Here is a 20238-nt window from a genome sequence, read left to right on the forward strand (position 1 = left end):
TTAGCAAGGACGTTGGAAAACTCAGTTCACTCGCCCCTTTCCATCCCGAGATAAATTTCCTTCAAAAGAATAACCACCGAGACGGTGTTCATAGAACTGACCCAGCAGCACGTGAGGCTTGGCATTTGATAGCTCAGAGGCATAGGCCGCCGCTGAGTTTGTTCCCAACCTTCAGGGTTAGGCTTCGGTTTGGATTAGATGTTTCGTAATTATCTGCTTCCCATGGCTTCCTCTTTATGGAGCCCTCTCCTAAACCAGCATCCATGTTAATTTCCTCTACTAGGGACTCTGTCACATCTTCTTTGTGATAACTGTGATACCTTTTTTGTGGTAGCTGGCCTCCAATTTCCTACCTTTTTTACTCTGTTATCCTTTGCCCTTTACGTTTACATACAGACTTGTTAATACTACACTGGACTGTGAGTGCCATCAGGCCAGGGACCTCTGCCTGTCCAAAGCTCTCTTGTTCCTCTAGGCTAGTTCCTCCAGTGCCCACCTACAGCCTAACGCGGTGCCTGGCATACAGCAGCCAGCCCATGAAATAAGTGACAAAACAAAACAAAACAAACCAAAAGCAAAGCAAAGCAAAAGCAAAAGCAAAGCAAAGCAAAGCAAAACAAAACGAAACAAAACGAAACAAAACAAAACAAAACAACCCAAAACAACAACCCAAAACACAAGCTACAGGAAAGGATAAACTAACTTCCTTTGCAATGCCCCAGTCTGGGCTCCCACCCAGCACGCGCCAAAGCGGGACGCTCAAGAGTGCGGCCTCTCCCGTGACGTCACGCGGGGCGGGACTTCCGGCCGCCCAAGTTTAACAGTCCAGGCGGGAGCCGGAAGCGCAGCGAGGAGCGGGTGGAGCCGGGGCCCCCCGTGCGGCCCCCACGCCTGAGAGGTGAGGTTCCGCCGGACCAGGGGTGGCTGTGAGCGCCCGGCTCAGGGCCGCGGCGGGCGGCGAGCGGCGGCGGGGGCCCCGGGGTCGGCCGCGCGCCCCGGCGGAGAGTGGCCCGGGACGGGACGGGACGGGACCGGGTCGCGGGCCCGGCTGCCCCGGGAGGCTCGCTCTCCTCCTCCGGGTCCGCAGCCGCCCTGGGCCTGGGGGGTGCGTCCCGGGGAAAGCGACCCCGGAGAACTCTTCAGAAGAGGTGCCGTCGGTCGCTGTCACTCGACTTCCGCGGGACCTTCTCGGAGCGACTGATGCCAGGTCCCCCGAAGAAGTCCTCGCTTAACTCAGCTTTGGGGGACCCTGATCCACCCGCTGCACCACACTGCCCAGTAGGCAGGCACCTGGTGTTTGGTCGTGGAAGTGACCTGCTGCGCTGGTGTTGACTGCACTTAGGAGTTAGGCGCCTGGTGTTTGGTCGTGGAAGCGACTTGTTGCTCTTGCGTTGACTGCACTTAGGAGTTCTGCTTTCCTGCTCTTTGTTCTTCCTCGAGCAGGGGAACAGGGGGGCCTAGGGCCCATGCTTCAGTCACCAAGTAGGAACAGTGTCGACAGTTCCACCCGTGACGCTTTTTAGCAGCCCCCCCGGCTCGCGCACTTCTACACCCGAACCGCCCAAACACTTCTGTATCTGGAAAGCACAGCCTTCGCGGGAGTTTCTGGCTAAAAGTTTTATCCTTTCCCTAAACATTACATATTTTTCTTAGCTTAATACATTTTTCTTGCCGGGCGGCGGTGCCGCACACCTTTAATCCCAGCACTCGGGAGGCAGAGCCAGGCGGATCTCTGTGAGTTCAAGGCCAGCCTGGGTCTACAGAGTGAGATCCAGGACAGGCTCCAAAACTACACAGAGAAACCCTGTGTCGAAAAACAAACAAACAAAAACAATTTTTTTTTCTCTTGGGAATGAATGGTTTCTACTTTAAGCATTTTATCTTGCCCTCTGGAGCCCATTAGAGATAACTGTGGGGCTTTGTTGATGATATCGGGGGTCCCGACTGGGACCACTGTTGGACTGTGGCATTGGTGGATAAATTCGGCCCCCACACGTCAATACGTGGAATCAGTTCAGTATGTTGGAGCAGTAATAGTAGCCTTTTAAAAAAAAAGTAACCACTTTTTATTAGACTTCAAATATTAATGAAACTGTGTTGACCTATAAAGAGAGATATATTTTGTGTGGCTACCATAGATTTAAAAAAAGTCACCAATTTAAAAAATAGTATATATGCTTGTGCCCTGGTTTTTATCTGTTGATTTTATTTACAAAAAAAACTGTTTGAGACCTACTTCATCCAAATTCATTGCTGTATATTAGTTTTTAGATAGAAGCAGTAGAATTAGTTGTATTGTTGACAGTTTATTATTGAATAATAATGCAGTACTCTTGTTTGTTTTTTGAGAAAGGGTTTCTCTGTGTAGCTCTGACTGTCCTTGGAACTCACTCTGTAGACCAGGCTGGCCTTGAACTCAGAGATCCAACTGCTTCTGCCTCTAGAGTGCTGGGACCAAAGGTGTGTGCCACCATGCCTAGCTCTATAATAACAGTCCTCTTTCTAGTACCACCTATACTGAGTGTGGGAGTATATTTCTTTGTTTACTTCTTTCCTGTGTATTTCTACATACACTGTCTTCCACACCACCTGTTGCTCTTCAGAGTGCCTGGAGCAGTCCCTTGGATATCTTTCTAGATGACTTTGGCTTTGGCTTGCGACATCACTTTGTTAGAATTATGTGTTGCAGTATCACACTGAATAAGAAGTGAGAGGCGTGGACCAAGAGTTGGTATTGGGACACAGTGGCAACTTCTTTAACCATGTTGCTAATTGTAGAGTTTGGAAAATTTGGGATACTGGGATTGAGACTTCCAGGAATACTAGATTATGGTACATTTTTTAAAAGATGAGAACATGAGTAAATTTTTTTTGTGTGTGTGTGTGTGTGGAGTACTTCTGGATCAGGAATGTTTCAAATCTCCTATATGGGGAGGCAGACATTGTTACGGGAACAAACAAGACAACAGAAGTTTCATGAAAAAAGTTGAATTGGGTGGTGGAATATAGGGTAATTGATAAAGGGGCTACTTTTGCTACAGTAGATAGGGAACCCACCTTTTTGTAGGAGACTAGCCCACATACTTATTTACCCCAGGAACTCTTGAGGAATGACTTAGTTAGAAATAGAGAGTGGAGAGAAACACAGGATAGACTTGTGTGGGCCTGGATCCATATCCACCGGCCCAGAACTTTATTCCAAACATCTATTTATAACAATGCCAAGGGGTGGAGCAAAAGACCTCCCCTTTGCTAGTTAGACCCTTACAAATACCTGGTACCCAGGCCCATGGTCCAATCAACCTCCCATGCAGTCCTGGGTACAGCCACTAGGAAACCTCCAACACCTGTTAGAGGCAGAGATGTTTGAGCTGAGACCTGAGTGATAAGGAGATGTTTAGGGGGATCTGGAGGGAGCTTTTCAGTTAGAGGGCCAGGAAGTGAAGAGACACTAAGATGAGGATGACCTTGGCTTGATACATAGACACGAAGAAGGCCAACGTTCAGGTCTAGTGGTCCCAGACAAGAAAGGTAGGAGATCTGCACGGGCATACCTGTCCTGTAAGGTGGGCCAAGGAGGTTGGGTTTGTTGGGGTTGCTGGGGAGACTCTTGGACGGATGAGCTAAGAGAATGTGTTTTTGCTGGTCACTGGATTAGATCACTGGAACTACCTTCTAGTGTGCGCTGTTTGGAATAAAAGTGGATAGAAATGGGCAAGTAAAACTGCTGCCTTTACATTAGGGGCATTTCAGCTTTTCAAAATTGTTTTTCCGTAATGTGTATGTTGTTCTAAACTTTTCATAGGCTCAGTCATGGAGGAAAACCTCAGATTTGCTTCATCAGGAGATGATATTAAAATATGGGATGCTTCGTCTATGACATTGGTGGATAAATTCAACCCCCACACATCACCACATGGAATCAGTTCAATATGTTGGAGCAGCAATAGTATCCTTTTAAAAAACAGTAACCACTTTCTGTTAGTCTTCAGTAATCAGTAAAACTGTGGGCCCATAAAAAAAGTGTTTTATGTTGCTGCCATAGATTTAAAAAAAATACAGATAAAAATATTACATATACATGTGCTCTTATTTTCTCTGTTGAGTTTATTTTAAACAAATTGGTTGTAACCTCCTTCATTCACGCTTGCTGTGTATTAGTCTTCAGATACAGGTGGTAGAGTTCTGTTGTCTACAGTTACTGAATGCACAGAATAAGGAGGGTAATAGGAGAGAAGGGAGAGATTTGAGAATGATTTTCTGTATCTCTCTCCATTTGGGTATTTGTGAATCTGATGTGGAATTCAGCGAGAGCTTGGGGGCAGAAGCAGGATGGGGAGGAGATTAAAACAACTGTCCAGCGTTTACATCTTCCTGATGACAAGGAGATTAAAATAAAAACAACTGTTCATCATTTGCATCTTCCTGATGCCATGTTTGGGTTTGTCTTTACTGTCCGTGATGAAAAACAGCACCGTTTCCCAGCAGACGAAATGGGTTGAGGATTCCTGTGCTTTCCTGATTGCTATCCTCCCTGTATTGGTGAGCTTCCGAGTGGGTATGGGGGCGGGGGGAGCCCGTAAGCTGGGGTTTGTCATCCCCATATCATTGGCAGTTTGGTCTGACAGTTCTTTGTGGGGACTGCCCTGGGTGTCGTAAGATGCTAGGAAACGTTCCTGGCCCCTACTACCCAACCTCTGGATGCTGTTAACTCCCCGTTGTGATGGTCCAAAGTGCCTCAAGTTGCTGGACTCACTCAGAGGCTGAGGACCTCTGCTGTAGATGAAGTGCTCATCGTTTTCTTGACGTGAAAATACTCCATGTCATTGGTATGCTAGACATTCATCTTCGGTGAAACACACAGACTGTTTTGAAACAACCATTAAGTGTTAAGAATTGTCTGGCTTTTACCAGTATCAAAGTATTAATATTCTTCCTGATGAAAGGGAAATGGCAAAGCTTTAAAATGTGACTGATTTATGAACAAACGTATTAGGATTTTTTAATCTCCAATGCCTGTTCTTGCACATACATAACAAATGACAACTTTTCTTATTGAATTAAATTCCCCTCTTGATCATCCCTTGATTTCTGCATTGGAGCAGTGAAACCAATTACTTTGATGCTCTATTAATCAAACTTGTGTGAAGAACTCTCCAGCCTGTCGTGTGGAAACTGTTTTAGGGAGAGTGGCAAGTGTGTGAAGTTGATCCTCTCTGTTTTTAGTGTTTTTTTTTTTTTTTTTTTTTTTTTTTTTTTTTGGTTTTTCGAGACAGGGTTTCTCTGTGTAGTTTTGGTGCCTGTCCTGGATCTCGCTCTGTAGACCAGGCTGGCCTTGAACTCACAGAGATCCGCCTGGCTCTGTCTCCCAAGTGCTGGGATTAAAGGCGTGCACCACCACCGCCCGGCTTATTTTTAGTTTTTAATTGTGTTAACAGTTTCTTTTTGGGGGGAGGGAGGACTGTCTAAGAAGAGAAACAATTCTTAATAGGCTGTGTTTTTTTCTGCTTAGCTTGGTTTCAGGGAGTGTTACCAGGAGCTGGCATTAATGACTGGTGTGGCAGTGAGGGAGTGCCACGTGACTTTCAGAAGCTGGTCCTAGTTCTGTGCAGAGAGCTTCATGTTAGCTGTACTCCATTCATGATGCCGTGGTCCTTCCGTACCAGTTGTTACTGAAGAACAAAGTTGTAGACTCAGCGCCTTAGGGTTCCAGTGTGTAAGATTCAAGAGCAGCTTTAGGACGAGGTGCCAGGGAAGTTCTTGATTCTTTTGGTTTCTTTAGCTGATGCTCCGCTCTCGTGACTTCTAAAACTACAAGAACAACTTCGAAACTAGTTTCCCCTCTTTCTGTGGTTCTTTTTCTGTGCCCTAAGGGGTGAAATGTGGTAAACAAAGGATGGCTTCTTCCTGTGGCGCTAGGTTGGTAGAAATGATTTTATTTCCCTAGAAGTGATGTGCGCATATTGTTCTGTAATTTGTAGGGGGACTTCCACTCTACACTTACCAAGGCTTGCTCATTTCAGAGATGTGCAAATACTGGGACTGTAAAAGCAAGCCTGGAGTTGAGTTTGAAGGGAAGAGCATTGGCGACTAGCTCTGTGGATTTCGTCCCTATGCTGATTCATTTGATAATCCACAAACCAGAGAAACTTGGACTCTGTGTTTTTATGATGAGCAGTTCATGTCAATGGCAGCTTACCTGTTAACCTGGAGTCTTCATTCTCAGGGTAGAAGGTGACACTCTGTCTTTGAGTCCAGTGAAGACTTCATTCTTAGGGTAGAAGGTGACACTCTGTCCTTGAGTCCAGTGGAGACTTCATTCTCAGGGTAGGAGATGACACTCCATCCTGAGTCCAGTGGAGTTCAGAATAGATGAACTTCTTAATTTTTTAAGTAATACATTGGCTGGGGGTGTAGCTCAGTTGCTACAGGCTTGCCTAGCATGAATGAAGCCCTAGGTTTGATTGTAAGCATCATGTTAAATCAGGCATGGTGGTGAGTGCTTGTAATCTTAGCATTTGGGAGTTGGAGGTAGGAGGATCAGAATCTCAAGGTCATTCTAGGCTGAAAAATGAGTTTTGAAGCCAGCCTAAGATATTTGAAACTGTCTCAAAAACAACAACAAAAAATTGTTCCAATCCATGGTCTATTCATAAAATATCTGAGTATTATGCTTACTGACCAAAATAATAGAGTAAGGATCATCTAGACGTTTCCATTGCTTCCAAGCATAGACTTTGCTTCCTGAAAGTTGAAAGTTTAAAATTCCTGTGTTCTGGAGACAAGAAGATGGCTCAGAGGGTGAGGATCCTTCGTAATCATTTTGGTTTAAAATACTTACATTGTTTTGTGTTTACTTATTACTCATGTGTAATTTATATAGACTAAGGTAATTAACTTAAAATAAAGCTAAATTTGCATAACATAAGCAGTTTCTATTTAACCACACTCATTTGTGTTTACTGTACTCTCTAATACTCGTTCTTAATATATCCATGGTTGACGTGTCAATGACGGTGATTCTAGTCCCAAGGAGACATCATCTTCGTTTTCTGCTGGAAGTAGAGTGGTGTGCATAGTAGCTTTCTAACTGAAGTTGGTACTGAGCACTGGGTTAGTAAGTAAGTCCCCTGGGCAGACTTTGTCCACGACAAAGCTGGTTATTATTTGCATGTGCTGCTTGTATCCTGTTCTTACCTCTGAAGGATAAAATTAGACCTTCTGGCCCACCCTGGCAAGGGAGTAGTGTTTCACAAGGGCTAAGTGGCTTTCAAATGATAGCCTAGCCAGAAGGGATGGTTCTCCCTGCCCTCCTGAAAAAGAGAATTCGTAATTAGCGACGGGAACCATTTTGAAAGCTGTGTATGACCTGTCTTGGTGTTGGCTTACTTGACTGTGCTCTGTGACCATAGTTGGGCGCTGTGGGTGTCCACGGACTTTTTGATGCTTCTTAACTCTCCATTTAGATAACTTCCTAGTGACAGCCTCTTCCAGTGGTGACAAAATAGTGGTGTCAAGTTGCAAATGTAAACCGGTTCCACTTTTGGAGCTTGCTGAAGGGGTAAGTTTGCTTTTTAAACCATTTAAAATCTCAGTTTTGTTTAAATGTCAATGACTTACTGGTCTTGGTTCGCTGTGTTTAAAACATTTTCTTCCTCAGCCCCGACTACCTCAGTACCAGGTGGCGTGTGTGTGCTTACTGGAAAGGCTGTGAACTGAGGTTATAATGAGTCCCTAGCTTCTGTGTCCCTCCTGTTGATGTGTGACTTAGGTCACTGGGTGGACTGGGCCATACGAACCCTCATGATGGAACTGTCCTGCTGACTGGGTGCATGATCATCAACAGAAGACTAGTTCTCAAGGCATCCTTCCACTTTAGATGCTGAGCACTTAGGACGACGCAGGGACCTGCTGGAGCCTTTAGCACCTGGAACAGATCAGCTTTTCAGTGAGTCCTGGGCCCATGGCACACAGTGACTACTGTGCCTTTATCATTTTGGTTTTTAAGTTCATTCAGTATAATACTGGTTTCTTCCTTCATTCACACATTCACAAAAGCTATTCTTCAAAGAGAATGGCACCTAAACAAAAAGGTGTGCTTTACTCTAGTCTTGCTGGCTGTCTGGAACTTGCTATTTAGACCAGGCTGACCTTGAAGTCATAGAGATGCACCTGCCTTTGCTGCCTTAGTGTTTGGATTACTACGATACCCTACTTCTCCTCCTTTTAGAAAAACGTATACTTTGTACTTTTATACTTTAACAGATGATGTATACAGATGTGAATCAATCATTCTGAGGACTTGGTGAATACTCCATTTGTTTGTGTAGTTTGGCCCTCCCCACTTTAACACATTACATTATGAAGCAGGTGCACAAATACTTATAAAAGCTTTTTGCAAACAGTGGTTTCCTACTCTTTAGTAGGAATTTCTTGTAACATATCTGGCCATTATTTTGGTGGGGTCCCAGCCTTGTTAATGCACATGCCACTTAGGCTCTCAGGCCTCTTTTACTTGGGGAAAGAAATTTCCACCCTACTTATTTTAAAATTATTTTTAGAATGAAATTTAACTTCTTGATTTTGTTTTTAATTCTGTGTATTTCCTCTTCGAAGTGGACAGATTGGTGTTAGCAGTATTATAATGGCTTTGGTGGGCTACCAAATAACTTTTAAATTTAAGGTTTAAAAAATGATGTCTGTTGATTTTTTTTTTTGTCCCATGGGTACAGGATTCCTATATAGCATACAATTTCTATTAATTATTTAAGTTTATTAGATGCATTAATAATACATTAACATCAAAAGGACTTCTTTCTATCAACAAGGTAAGCCAGTTTCAAGTATAGGTTTTGTTTTGATACCTTAATAATTGTACTGTGACAGCTGGCATCCAATATATCAATCTTGGGTGGACACCATTCTTTTTTTTTTTTTTAACTGAATAAAATTTATATTTTCAAAGTAGAATAAAATATAGAATTCTATTTCAAAGTAAAATATCATAACTCAGAGTGTACATGTGAAATTAAAAAATTCTTTTTTTGTTTTTTGTGTATATATATATATTTAATTTTAAATGTCGAATGTCATTTCTTGAAGGGGGTAGGAGGTCTTAATTACAGGCTTACAGCACAATGGGAGGACCCCGGAGGGCAGAAGTTCTCTACTGATGTTTTACAATCTTGTATCTAAGCTGTTAATGCCCATTATTCAGGATACACAGACAAGGAACTTCCCTTAAGCATTCATGAGGGTGGAACCTGGCAGGGAATTAGCATTGGGAGGATATCAAGGTCAAGGTCCACAAGCAAGGCAACAGTTACCCAAAATGGGGGCCAGGGACCTACAGGTCCCCCTTTTATTAAAAAATGAGCTTCTGACTTGGGTTGCGTGGGATGTCAGCAGGTCACCTTACCTGTCATGGAGATGCCTGCCCAGGCCACACAGGTGCTCTGTCTTAGGTTGGTGAGTGCCCCCCAGGCATTACCCGGGTGGACACCATTCTTATCTATTTCTTTTAAAAGTTATTTTAATGGTTATTAGAAATTTTTGATTTGCAATGCAATAGATTCTAAAGTAAATCTTACTCATTCAGACCTGTTCTTTCCTAGGATGGTGGCTGCAAGAACATTTTTACTAGAGTTAAAACACTGATGTGCGTGCGTGCGTGCGTGCGTGCGTGCATTCGTGTGTGTGTGTGTGTGTGTGTGTGTGTGTGTGTGTGTGTGTGTGTGTGTCTTGCTCTTTTTTATGTGTGTTACTTGATACTGCTGGTTAACACCAAGTGGGGTTGTGAAAAGGGGACCATCTATAAGAGTCTTTGGAGCACAGACTGTTCTGGGGATGCCTGACTCTCAGGGTAGGAACAGTTGATCTAGTACTCATCTCAAAAGTGTGAGGTGACTTGCCTAAGCCTGTAGTTTATTGTTTGGCTAAGTCATGGAGTCTTTCCTTTGGTCTTCATTCTGTGTTTGATAGCCCAGACAAATATTGGCTCTGACAGCAGGTTGATGGGTTTGGGGTTTCTTGTAGGTGTGCTTCCGAGCCACTGAAAACCTTTATACCCAGCTCTGGCTTCCTTTTTACATGTTTTTGTCCACTGTATTTATTGGGCATGGGTTTTCAGGAAGCAGAAATGGAGACAGGAAAACTAGCTGGGAGGCTGCTGCCATTTGGGCAAAGTTTGGGTTAGTGCTAGTAATAGATTTGGATGCAGGGAGGCATGTGGAATTTATTGTAGGATTGGAGTTTATAGACCTTGTTGATAAGTTGGGACCAGGGTGATAAGGAATTGAGGGCTATTCAGCACCTTCACCTTGATAATTTGTGCCCTAGCTAAGTTGAGGAAGGATATGTGGCCAGGTTATTTTGTTTACATGTTTATGCATGTGTTTGTATTTGGTGGTAGATTTCTCAGCGACCTCACAGTCACTCAGAAAATGCTCAACTACTGAGTCATTCCACTAGCCCCGAAGTCTGGATTTGCTGAGATGCTTAAGACTCCTTGGGGTGAGATTGGCTAGGAGACTTGGGACATGTGTCCTGATCTGTTTAAAACCTTTTCTCATCTGTAAAATGGGGGTCTGTGCTAGAATTAATTAATTTGGTTTTTCAAGACAGGGTTTCTCTGTGTAGCCCTAGCTGTCCGGGAATTCACTCTGTAGACCAGGCTGGCCTTGAACTCAGAGACTGCTTGCCTCTGTCTCTAGACTGCTGAGATTGAAGGCATGCGCCACCACTGCATGGCTTAGAAATTATTTAAAGGTCTTATGTTTAGCATTTTCTGAGCAGATATTAATTTTAAGATGTTGTATAGAGCTCCTAGAGCAGATCTTAGCAAGGAGAGATAGTGAGCTCATTCTTGACAGGAGGCCAAGGCTCACTGGTGTTCCCTCAGGCTTCCTCTCATGCTACCCTTCGGTAAAGAAACATCACCACCTTTGATTTTCTTGACATCTGAAGATGAATAGGCTGTTAGATCTCTATAAAGGATGAGGAGAGGCGAATTTTTAGTTGTGGAGAATTTCAGTTGCAAGTATCAGTGTCTTTTGCCTGTAATTCAGCAGATTCATTGTCCTGCTTACTGTGTTGGGTGAGACTCTATCATCTCTGGGCCCTGGTAAGCTAATTTTGTTTGTTTTTTGTTTAACTAGCAAAAGCAGACATGTGTCGATTTAAATTCCACATCAATGTATTTAGCAAGTGGAGGCCTAAATAACACTGTTAATATTTGGGATTTAAAGTCAAAACGAGTTCATCGTTCCTTTAAGGTAAGTGAATATATTTTAAATATTTATAGAATGAGCAGCTCACACTCTGTTTAGAATGGTTACCAAACTTTGCCCTCATAATTGAAGTGCTTTATAATTAAAGTGAGACTTATCAGGGAAAGGATAGGTGCTGTCTAGCTGAAATTTTTCCTCATAAAAATTGTTGCTGCATGTTGCCTTTTCCTTGTTGCTTTTTTTCCCCACATATTCACATAGTTCTCCTGGTCTGAATGAACTGCTGCCTCGGGCTTTCCTTTTCCGGAGGTGTGGTTTTGTCATTAGGTTTTGGGTTTTGGAAAAGTGTGTGGTTCTAGAGTTTAGTAACCAGAGTTGAGGGTTCAGCCTCTTAGTTCTGGAGTGTGTGTGGCTGCCACTATTGATGGTATTTTTGCTTGTATATCTTTAAACTTGGTAATGAAATAGTTCTTAAAATAATTTACTATTTAAAATTCGGGTTCCCTCAGGCAGTTCTTTGTAGGTTCAGAAAATAAACATTCAGGAAGGTCTGTGGTTAAGACTTTCTTTACTCTACTTTTTGTTTTTTTAATGTTTAGAAGAGGAACTACAAAGTTGTTTTTGAGTTTGTTGTTTAAAATATTTAATATGAAAAATATAAATAGTTGTATCTTCGTACCCCCCTGCATACACAGAAAAGAACTTCCTTTAATTGTTACATTATGGCCAGTACTGTTTTCCTGTTCTCCAGTCATCCCATCTCCAGACTGTTTTGTAGTAAATACCAGACATCTTAGCATCATTGAGTTAATTCTAAAGGTGCTATTTTGAAGAGTGGTATTCTTTCTCTCTCTGCCTCTCTCCCTCTCTCTCATAACTAAGCAGAAAAGTGATCCCATAATTGCTTTGGTGTTCCTTTTGGAAGGTTATTGTTTAAGTGTAGCTAAACTTGAAGCCTCTTTAAACTTGGCTATGGAAGAAGACAGGTAATTGAAGAGTTGCTGCTAATGAAATGGTTAGCTTTTGTCCCGTTCCTTTATCTGCTAGCCGTTGTGCTTGCAAATGCTTCTTCTGTTCATTTCAGTAACTGCAGAGCAGCAAGCAGTATTCTCATGTGCAGATGGAGAAACCGAGTCAGATGTTAAAGATCTGGTTCTTTGTCAGCCTCACAGAGGTCCATGCAAGTGTAGACCCTGCTCTTCGTTTAGTATTTCGATTGTGCACTCTTTGAGTTCACACTGCTTAGAGGGGTGTCTCATTCTGAATAGGGGGTGTCTTACAGAGCTGAGAAGAGGTGAGTCTTTGATCCGTTGGTCAGGTTTTTGACATTTGATTGGTGCATAGTAGATGTTTCCTGATGATGTATTTTCCACAGCTGGAATTAGGAAGATCCCTGCTCCTTTACTAAGTGGCAGGAATTCTGTTGGGTGACATGCTCTTAGTTCCCTGTGACAACATTGCACACAGTGTTGCTTATTTCTCTGCATCAACCCCCACCTCCCACCCCCCAGACACTTGTTCTTTGGTGGAAGAGAGGGAATGTTTGAAGGATCCTTTGATAAAGTTGTAATGTAAGTGTGATGTCCTAGCCACACTAGTCTTGATAGTCCGTTAGTTATTTTGTATCAAGTTTAGTATATTTATCTTAGTAAATAACAACACTATATTGTTAAAAGAGCAAAACAAAAATCCACACTCCTAACTCAGGTCAGTATTAAATGTTCCTGCTAAACACCTCTGACTTGATGTTTGGAAGAGCAAACATTTAATGTGAAACAAATGTTGTCTGTCAGTGGGAATCGGTTCTCTAAGGTGAATGTTAAGTAAGTTACCCTTTGAGAATGTTTATTGTTTCAGAGTCCGCGGACATGTAATATGGCTCTGAAAACCTGTCTTCTGAGGAGCCTCCATGTTGATTGTGTGGTTTCCTGATGGGCTCAGTAGTGTGGTGGTGGAAGGGAAATGTAGCACAGGTATTGACTGACAGCCGTGCTCTTTCCATTCATCACAGGGTGGGGGGTAATGCTGCCGTCCTTGTGTTTGCTTCTTTCAGGATCATAAAGATGAAGTAACTTGTGTGGCGTACAACTGGAATGATTGCTACATTGCTTCTGGGTCTCTCAGTGGTGAGATCATTTTGCACAACGTAACTACTAATATATCCAGTACACCTTTTGGCCATGGGAGTAGCCAGGTACGGTATGTTTTTTTTTTTTTTTTAATAAAGCTGATAATTTATATTTTGAATTACTTTACATAAGAAAATAAGTTTATTTTTTTTCTTAAAAAATTTTTTTTTATTAAGAGATTTTTCTATTCGTTTTACATATCAACCACGGATTCCCCTGTCCTTCCTCCTCCAACCCCCCAGCCTTTCCCTCCCAGCCCACCCCCCCATTCCCATCTCTTCCAAGGTAAGGTCTCCCTCCCCTGGGGAGTCAGCAGAGCCTGGCACATTCAGCTGTGGCAGGTCCAATCCTCTCCTCCCTGCACCAAGGCTGAGCAAAGTGTCTCAGCATAGGCCCTAGGTTCCAAAAAGCCAGCTCATGCACTAAGGACAGGTCCTGGTCTCATTGCCTGGGGGAATGGGACAGTTCAAACTAAACAACTGTTTGACTTATCCAGAGGGCCTGGTCCAGTTCCATGGGGGCTCCTCAGCTATTGGTTCACAATTCATGTGTTTCCACTAGTTTGGCTAGTTGTCTCTCTACTTTTTCCAGTCATGGTCTTGGTATCTCTTGCTCATATAATCCTCTTCTCTCACGTTGATTGGACTCCTGGAGTTTTGCCTGGGGCTTGGCCATGGATCTCTGCATCTGCTTTCATCAGTCACTGGATGAGGGGTCTATGATGACATTTCTGGTATTCGACCATCTGATCACCAGAGTAGGTTAGCTCAGGCACCCTGTCGACCATTGCCAGTATTCTATAATGGAGTCATCTTTGTGGATTCCTGGAGACCTCCCTAGCACTCTGTTTCTTCCTATTCCCATGGTGTCTTCATTTATCATGGTATCTCTTTCCTTGTTCTCCCACTCTGTTCCTGATCCAGCTAGGACCTCCCGCTCCCCTAAGCTGTCTTTCTCCAGACCCTTGCTCTCCATTACCCCCACCCCCACCCCCAGTTTGCTCATGTAGATCTCATCCATTTCTCCATCACTGGACGGTCCATACACCCTTCCTAGGGTCATCCTTACTAGCTAGCCTCCCTGGAGCTGTGAGTTGGAGTCTGGTTATCCTTTGCTTAACATCTAGTATCCACTTATGAGTGAGTACATACCATGTTTGTCTTTCTGAGTCTGGGTTGCTGTGGGATGTCCTGTATGCTGTAAATATATGTTGCTATGATTGATAAATAAAACACTGATTGGCCAGTAGCCAGGCAGGAAGGGTAGTGTAGGTGGGACAAAGAGGAGGCGAATACTGGGAGGTGGAAGGCTGAGGCAGGGCTGCCATGAGGAGCAGGATGTAAAGTACCGGTAAGCCACGAGCCACGTGGCAAGGTATAGATTAATAGAAATGGGTTAATTTAAGATATAGGAACTAGATAGCAAGAAGCCTGAGCCATTAGGCCAAACAGTTTAAATAATATAAGTGTCTGTGTGTTTATTTGAGCCTGGTGGCTGCTGGCCCAGGTGGGACTAGAGATAACTCCAGCTACACTGGGTTACCTCACTCAGGATGATATTTTCTAGTTCCATCCATTTGCCTCCAAACCTCATAATGTCATTGTTTTTCTCTGCTGAGTAGAACTCCATTGTGTATATGTACCACATTTTCTTTATCCATTCTTCAGTTGAAGGGCATCTACATTGTTTCCAGGTTCTGGCTATTACAAATAATGCTGCTATGAACACAGTTGAGCATGTGTCCTTGTGGTATGATTGAGCATTCCTTGGGTATATGCCCAAGAGTGGTATAGCTGGGTCTTGAGGGAGATTGAGTCCCAGTTTTCTGAGAAAGCACCATACTGATTTCCAAAGTGACTGTACAAGTTTGCATTCCTACCAACAGTGTAGGAGTGTTCCCCTTGCTCTACATCCTCTCCAACATAAGCTGTCTTCAGTGTTTTTGACCTTTGCCATTCTGACGGGTGTAAGATGGTATTTCAGAGTCATTTTGATTTGCATTTCCCTAGTGATTAGGGATGTTGAGCAATTCCTTAAATGTCTTTTAGCCATTTGAGCTTCTTCTGTTGAGAATTCTCTGTTCAGCTCTATAGCCCATTTTTAATTGGACTGTTAGGTATTTTGATGACTAATTTCTTGAGTTCTTTATATATTCTGGATATCAGCCCTCTGTCAGATGTGGGGTTGGTGAAGATCTTTTTCCATTCTGTAGACTGTCATTTTGTCTTATTGACTATGTCCTTTGCCCTACAAAAGACTCTCAGTTTCAAGAGGTCCCATTTATTAATTGTTGTGCTCAGTGTCTGTACTGCTGGTGTTATATTTAGGAAGTGATCTCTGGTGCCAATGCGTTCAAAACTACTTCCTACTTACTCTTCTCTCAGGTTTAGAGTAACTGGATTTATGTTAAGGTCTTTGATCCACTTTGATTTAAGTTTTGTGCATGGTGACAGATATGGATCTATTTGCAATCTTCTACTTGTTGACATCCAGTTATGCCAGCACCATTTGTTGAAGATGCTTTCTTTTTTCCATTGTACAGTTTTGGCTTCTTTGTCAAAAGTTGGTGTTCATACATGTGCGGATTAATGTCAGGGTCTTCAGTTCGGTTCCATTGGTCCGCATGTCTGTTTTTTTATGCCAGTACCAAGCTGTTTATTACTGTAGCTCTATAGTAGAGCTTGAAGTCAGGGATGGTGCTGCCTCCAGAGGTTGCTTTATTGTACAGGATTCTTTTGGCTATCCTGTTTTTTTTTTTTCCATATGAAGTTGAGTATTGTTCTTTCCAGGTCTGTGAAGAATTGTGTTGGGATTTTGATGGGGATTGCATTGAATCTGTGGATTGCTTTTGGTAAGATTGCCATTTTTACTATGTTAATTCTGCCTATCCAAGAGCATGGGAGAGCTTTCCATTTTCTGATATCTTCTTCAATTTCTTTCTTCAGGGACTTAAAGTTCTTGTCATACAGGTCCTTCACTTGCTTAGTTAGAGTTACCCCAAGGTATTTTATATTCTTTGTGGCTATTGCAAAGGGTGATGTTTCTCTGATTTCTTTCTCATTTGTCATTAGTATATAAGAGGGCTACTGATTTTTTTGAGTTCATCATGTATCCTGCCACATTACTGAAGGTGTTTATCAGCTGTAAGAGTTCCTTGGTCAAATTTTTGGGGTCACTTATGTATACTGTCATGTCATCTGCAAATAGTGAAAATTTGACTTCTTCCTTTCCAATTTGTATCCCCTTGATCTCCTTTTGTTGTCTTATTGCTCTAGCTAGAACTTCAAGTACTATGTTGAATAAATATGGGGAGAGTAGACAGCCTTGTCTTGTTCCTGATTTTAGTGAAATCGCTTTGAGTTTCTCTCCATTTAATTTGATGGTGGCTGTTGGCTTGCTGTAAATTTATTTATTATGTTTAGGTATGTTCCCTGTATTCCTGATCTCTCCAAGACCTTTTTCATGAAGGGGTGTTGGATTTTTTTCAAAGGCCTTTTCAGCATCTAATGAAATGATCATGTTTTTTTTGTTTTTTGTTTTTTTTTTTTCTTTCAGTTTGTTTATATGGTGTATTACATTGAGAGACTTTTGTATGTTGAACCAACCTTGCATCTCTGGGATGAAGCCTACTTGATATGGGGGATAATTGTTTTGATGTGTTCTTGGAGTCTGTTTGACAGTATTCTATTGAGTATCTTACCATCAGTGTACATGAGGGAGATCGGTCTGTAGTTCTCTTTCTTTGTTGCATCTTTGTTTGGCTTGGGAATCAGGGTAATTGTAGCCTTGTAGAAGGAGTTTGGTAATGTTCCTTCTATTTCTATTGTGTGGAACAATTTAAAGAGTATTGGTATTAACTCTTCTTTGAAGATCTGGTAGTTTCTGCATTGAAACCATCTGGTCCTGGGCTTTTTTTGGTTGGAGACTTTAATCACTGTTTCTATTTCCTTAGGGGTTATTGGTCTATTTAAATAGTTTATCTGGTCTTGATTTAACTTAGATATGTCTATCCAGAAAATTGTCCATTTATTTTAGATTTTCCAATTTTGTGTTGCTGAAGTTTTCTCCAGTCCTGCCTGGCCCACGGTCAGGACAAATCTCTCTCACCGGCCAGTCCCATAGCCGCTCAGACCAAAACTGAGTAAACACACAGAGACTTGTATTGCTTACAAACTGTATGGCCATGGCCGGCTTCTTGTTATCTAGTTCTTCTATCTTAAATCAACCCATTTCTATTAATCTATACTTTGCCACATGGCTTATGACCTACCGGTACTTTACGTCCTGCTCTCCATTGTGGTAGCTGTTAGCATCTCCTCCATTCTGCCTTCCTGTTCCCCCAATTCTCCTCTCTGCTAGTCCCACCTATACTTCCTGCCTGGCTACTGGCCAATCAGTGTTTTATTTATCATTCAATCACCCATAGCATTGTAGAGTATAGGTTTTTGAAGTATGACCTGATGATTTTCTGGATTTCCTCATTGTCAGTTGTTATGTCTCCCTTTTCATTTCTGATTTTGCTAATTTGGATTCTCTCTCTCTGCCTTTTGGTTAGTCTGGATAAGGGCTTGTCTATGTTGTTGATTTTTCTCAAAGAATCAACTCTTTGTTTCATTGATTCTTTGTATTGTTCTCTTTGTTTCTGTTTTATTGACTTCAGCTCTCAGTTTGATTATTTCCTGGCATCTATTCCTCCTGGGTGATTTTGCTGCTTCTTGTTCTAAAGCTTTCAGATGTGCTGTTAAGTCACTAGTGTGAGATTTCTCCAACTTCTTTATGTGGGCATTTAGTGCTATGAATTTTCCTCTTAGCACTGCTTTCATAGTGCCCATAAGTTTGTGTATGTAGTATATTTATTTTCATTGATCTCTAGGAAGTCTTTAATTTCTTTCTTTATTTCTTCCTTGACCCATTGGTGATTCAGTTGAGCATTATTCAGTTTCCATGAAATTGTAGGCTTTCTGTAATTTTTGTTGTTGTTGAAATCTAACTTTTTAAACCTTGGTGGTCTGATAGAATACAGGAGGTTATTCCATTTTTTTTCTTTTTTTTGTATCTGTTGAGATTTGCTTTGTGACTGAGTATGTGGTCGATTTTAGAGAAGGTTACATGGGGTGCTGAGAAGAAGGTATATTCTTTTTTGTTAGGGTGGAATGTTCTGTAGATATCGATTAAGTCCATTTGAGTCATAAGATCAGTTAAGCCCCTTATTTCTCTGTTAAGTTTTGATTTGACAGATCTGTCCAATAGTGAGAGTTGGGTGTTGAAGTCTCTCACTATTAATGTGTGGGGTTTTATGTGTGATTTAAGCTTTAGTAATGTTTCTTTTACATATGTGGGTGCCCTTCTTTTTGGGGCATAAATGTTCAGAATTGAAACTTCATCTTGGTGGATCTTTCCTGTGATGAGTATGCAATGCCCTTCTTGATCTCTTTCGATTGATTTTAGTTTGAAGTCTATTTTGTTGGATATTAGGATAGCTACACTAGCTTGCTTCTTAAGACCATTTGATTGGAAAGACTTTTCCCAGCCTTTTATTCTGAGGTAGTGTCTATCTTTGAAATTGAGGTGTGTTTCTTGTATGTAGCAGAAAGATGAGTCCTGCTTTTGTATCCATTCTGCTAGCCTGTGTCTTTTTGATATTAAGGGATATTAATGACCAGTGATTGTTAGTTCCTGCTATCTTGGTGGTAGTTTTGTGTGTATTTCTCTTCTTTGGGATTTACTTCTGTGGGGTGATCTATTGCCTGTGTTTTCATGGGTGTATCTGACTTCCTTAGCTTGGAATTTTCCTTCTAGTGCTTTCTGTAGGGCTAGATTTGTGGATAGGTATTGTTTAAATCTTGTTTTGTCTTGGAATGTCTTGTTCACTCAGTCTATGATGATTGCAAGTTTTGCTGGGTATATTAGTCTAGGCTGTCATCCATGGTCTCTTAGTGTCTGCATTACATCTGTCCAGGTCCTTCTGGCTTTCAAAGTCTCCATTGAGAAATCGGGTGTTATTGTGATGGGTTTACCTTTATAAGTCACTTGTCTTTTTCCTTTGCTGCTCTTAATATTCTTTCTTTATTCTGTAGGTTTAGTTGTTTAAATATTATGTGGCGAGGGGACTTTTTTGGGGGATCTAGTCTGTTTGGTGTTCTATAGGCTTCTTGTATCTTCATAGGCATTTCCTTCTTTAAGTTGGGAAAGTTTTCTTCTATGATCTTGTTGAATATATTTTCTGTGCCTTTGGGTTGGTATTCTTCTCCTATTTCTATCCCTGTTATTCTTAGGTTTGGCCTTTTCATGGTGTCCCAGATTTCTTGGACGTTTTGTGTTATGATGTTTTTGGCTTTGGAATTTTTTTAAATTATTATTTTAATAATATGTACTATTTAAGGAAAATTTAAAGAGTGCTTAATTGGACAAGCAAATAGTACCGTTTGAGGTCCGTGTGTATAAGGAGTATGGGGGCTGCATACACACGTTGTGAGTCGAGGGAGTGGTGTAGAGCAGTTGGGAAAAACTCGGAACAAAGGAGGGAGAGCGGAAGGAGAGAGGGCTTGTTTTGCAGTGTCAGGTGACAGACCTTGTCCAGTTGCTGCATGCTGATTGTTAGGGTTAGCTCTCTCCATGGATGCATTAGAGTGGGGACCACAGCGTGCGTCTCTGTCTTCAGCTGTTCTCCAGCTTTGTGTCTTACATATAAAAGACCCAATAAACATGTGGCTGTACGAACATGTTTAGAAATTACTGAGCTGTTAAGAGGCTGGTCTAGAACTCTGGGAAAGAGTGATTCATATGGAGGAAATGACGGAAACCACAAGGAGGGAACATAGTGGATTGATGGGAGGGTGTGAGAACAGATTGGGAGGTGAGGAAGTGCAGTGTTGGCAGGA

The 20238-nt window shown here is 42.0% G+C and overlaps 1 protein-coding gene across 4 annotated transcripts in view; it reads left to right on the forward strand.

Moving 5' to 3' along the window:
- The first annotated feature begins 801 nt into the window (after positions 1–801).
- Nedd1 (NEDD1 gamma-tubulin ring complex targeting factor) overlaps positions 802–20238 on the forward strand; it is a 50110-nt gene continuing 30673 nt past the window's right edge. The window contains exons 1-5 of one of the 4 annotated variants that reach the window (XM_028880230.2): positions 802–898; positions 3806–3949; positions 7467–7561; positions 11157–11273; positions 13282–13422. In XM_028880230.2, the coding sequence (XP_028736063.1) occupies positions 3814–3949; positions 7467–7561; positions 11157–11273; positions 13282–13422 (489 nt within the window). In that variant the 5' untranslated portion in view covers positions 802–898; positions 3806–3813. Of the gene's footprint in view, positions 899–1067; positions 1208–3805; positions 3950–6758; positions 6802–7466; positions 7562–7879; positions 7949–11156; positions 11274–13281; positions 13423–20238 lie in introns of those variants that run through there. The other 3 variants (XM_037196821.1, XM_028880232.2, XM_037196822.1) reach the window with 3 other exon arrangements.

The sequence above is a fragment of the Peromyscus leucopus genome, chromosome 18, assembly GCF_004664715.2.
Source record: "Peromyscus leucopus breed LL Stock chromosome 18, UCI_PerLeu_2.1, whole genome shotgun sequence".
Classification (NCBI taxonomy): Eukaryota; Metazoa; Chordata; class Mammalia; order Rodentia; family Cricetidae; genus Peromyscus; species Peromyscus leucopus.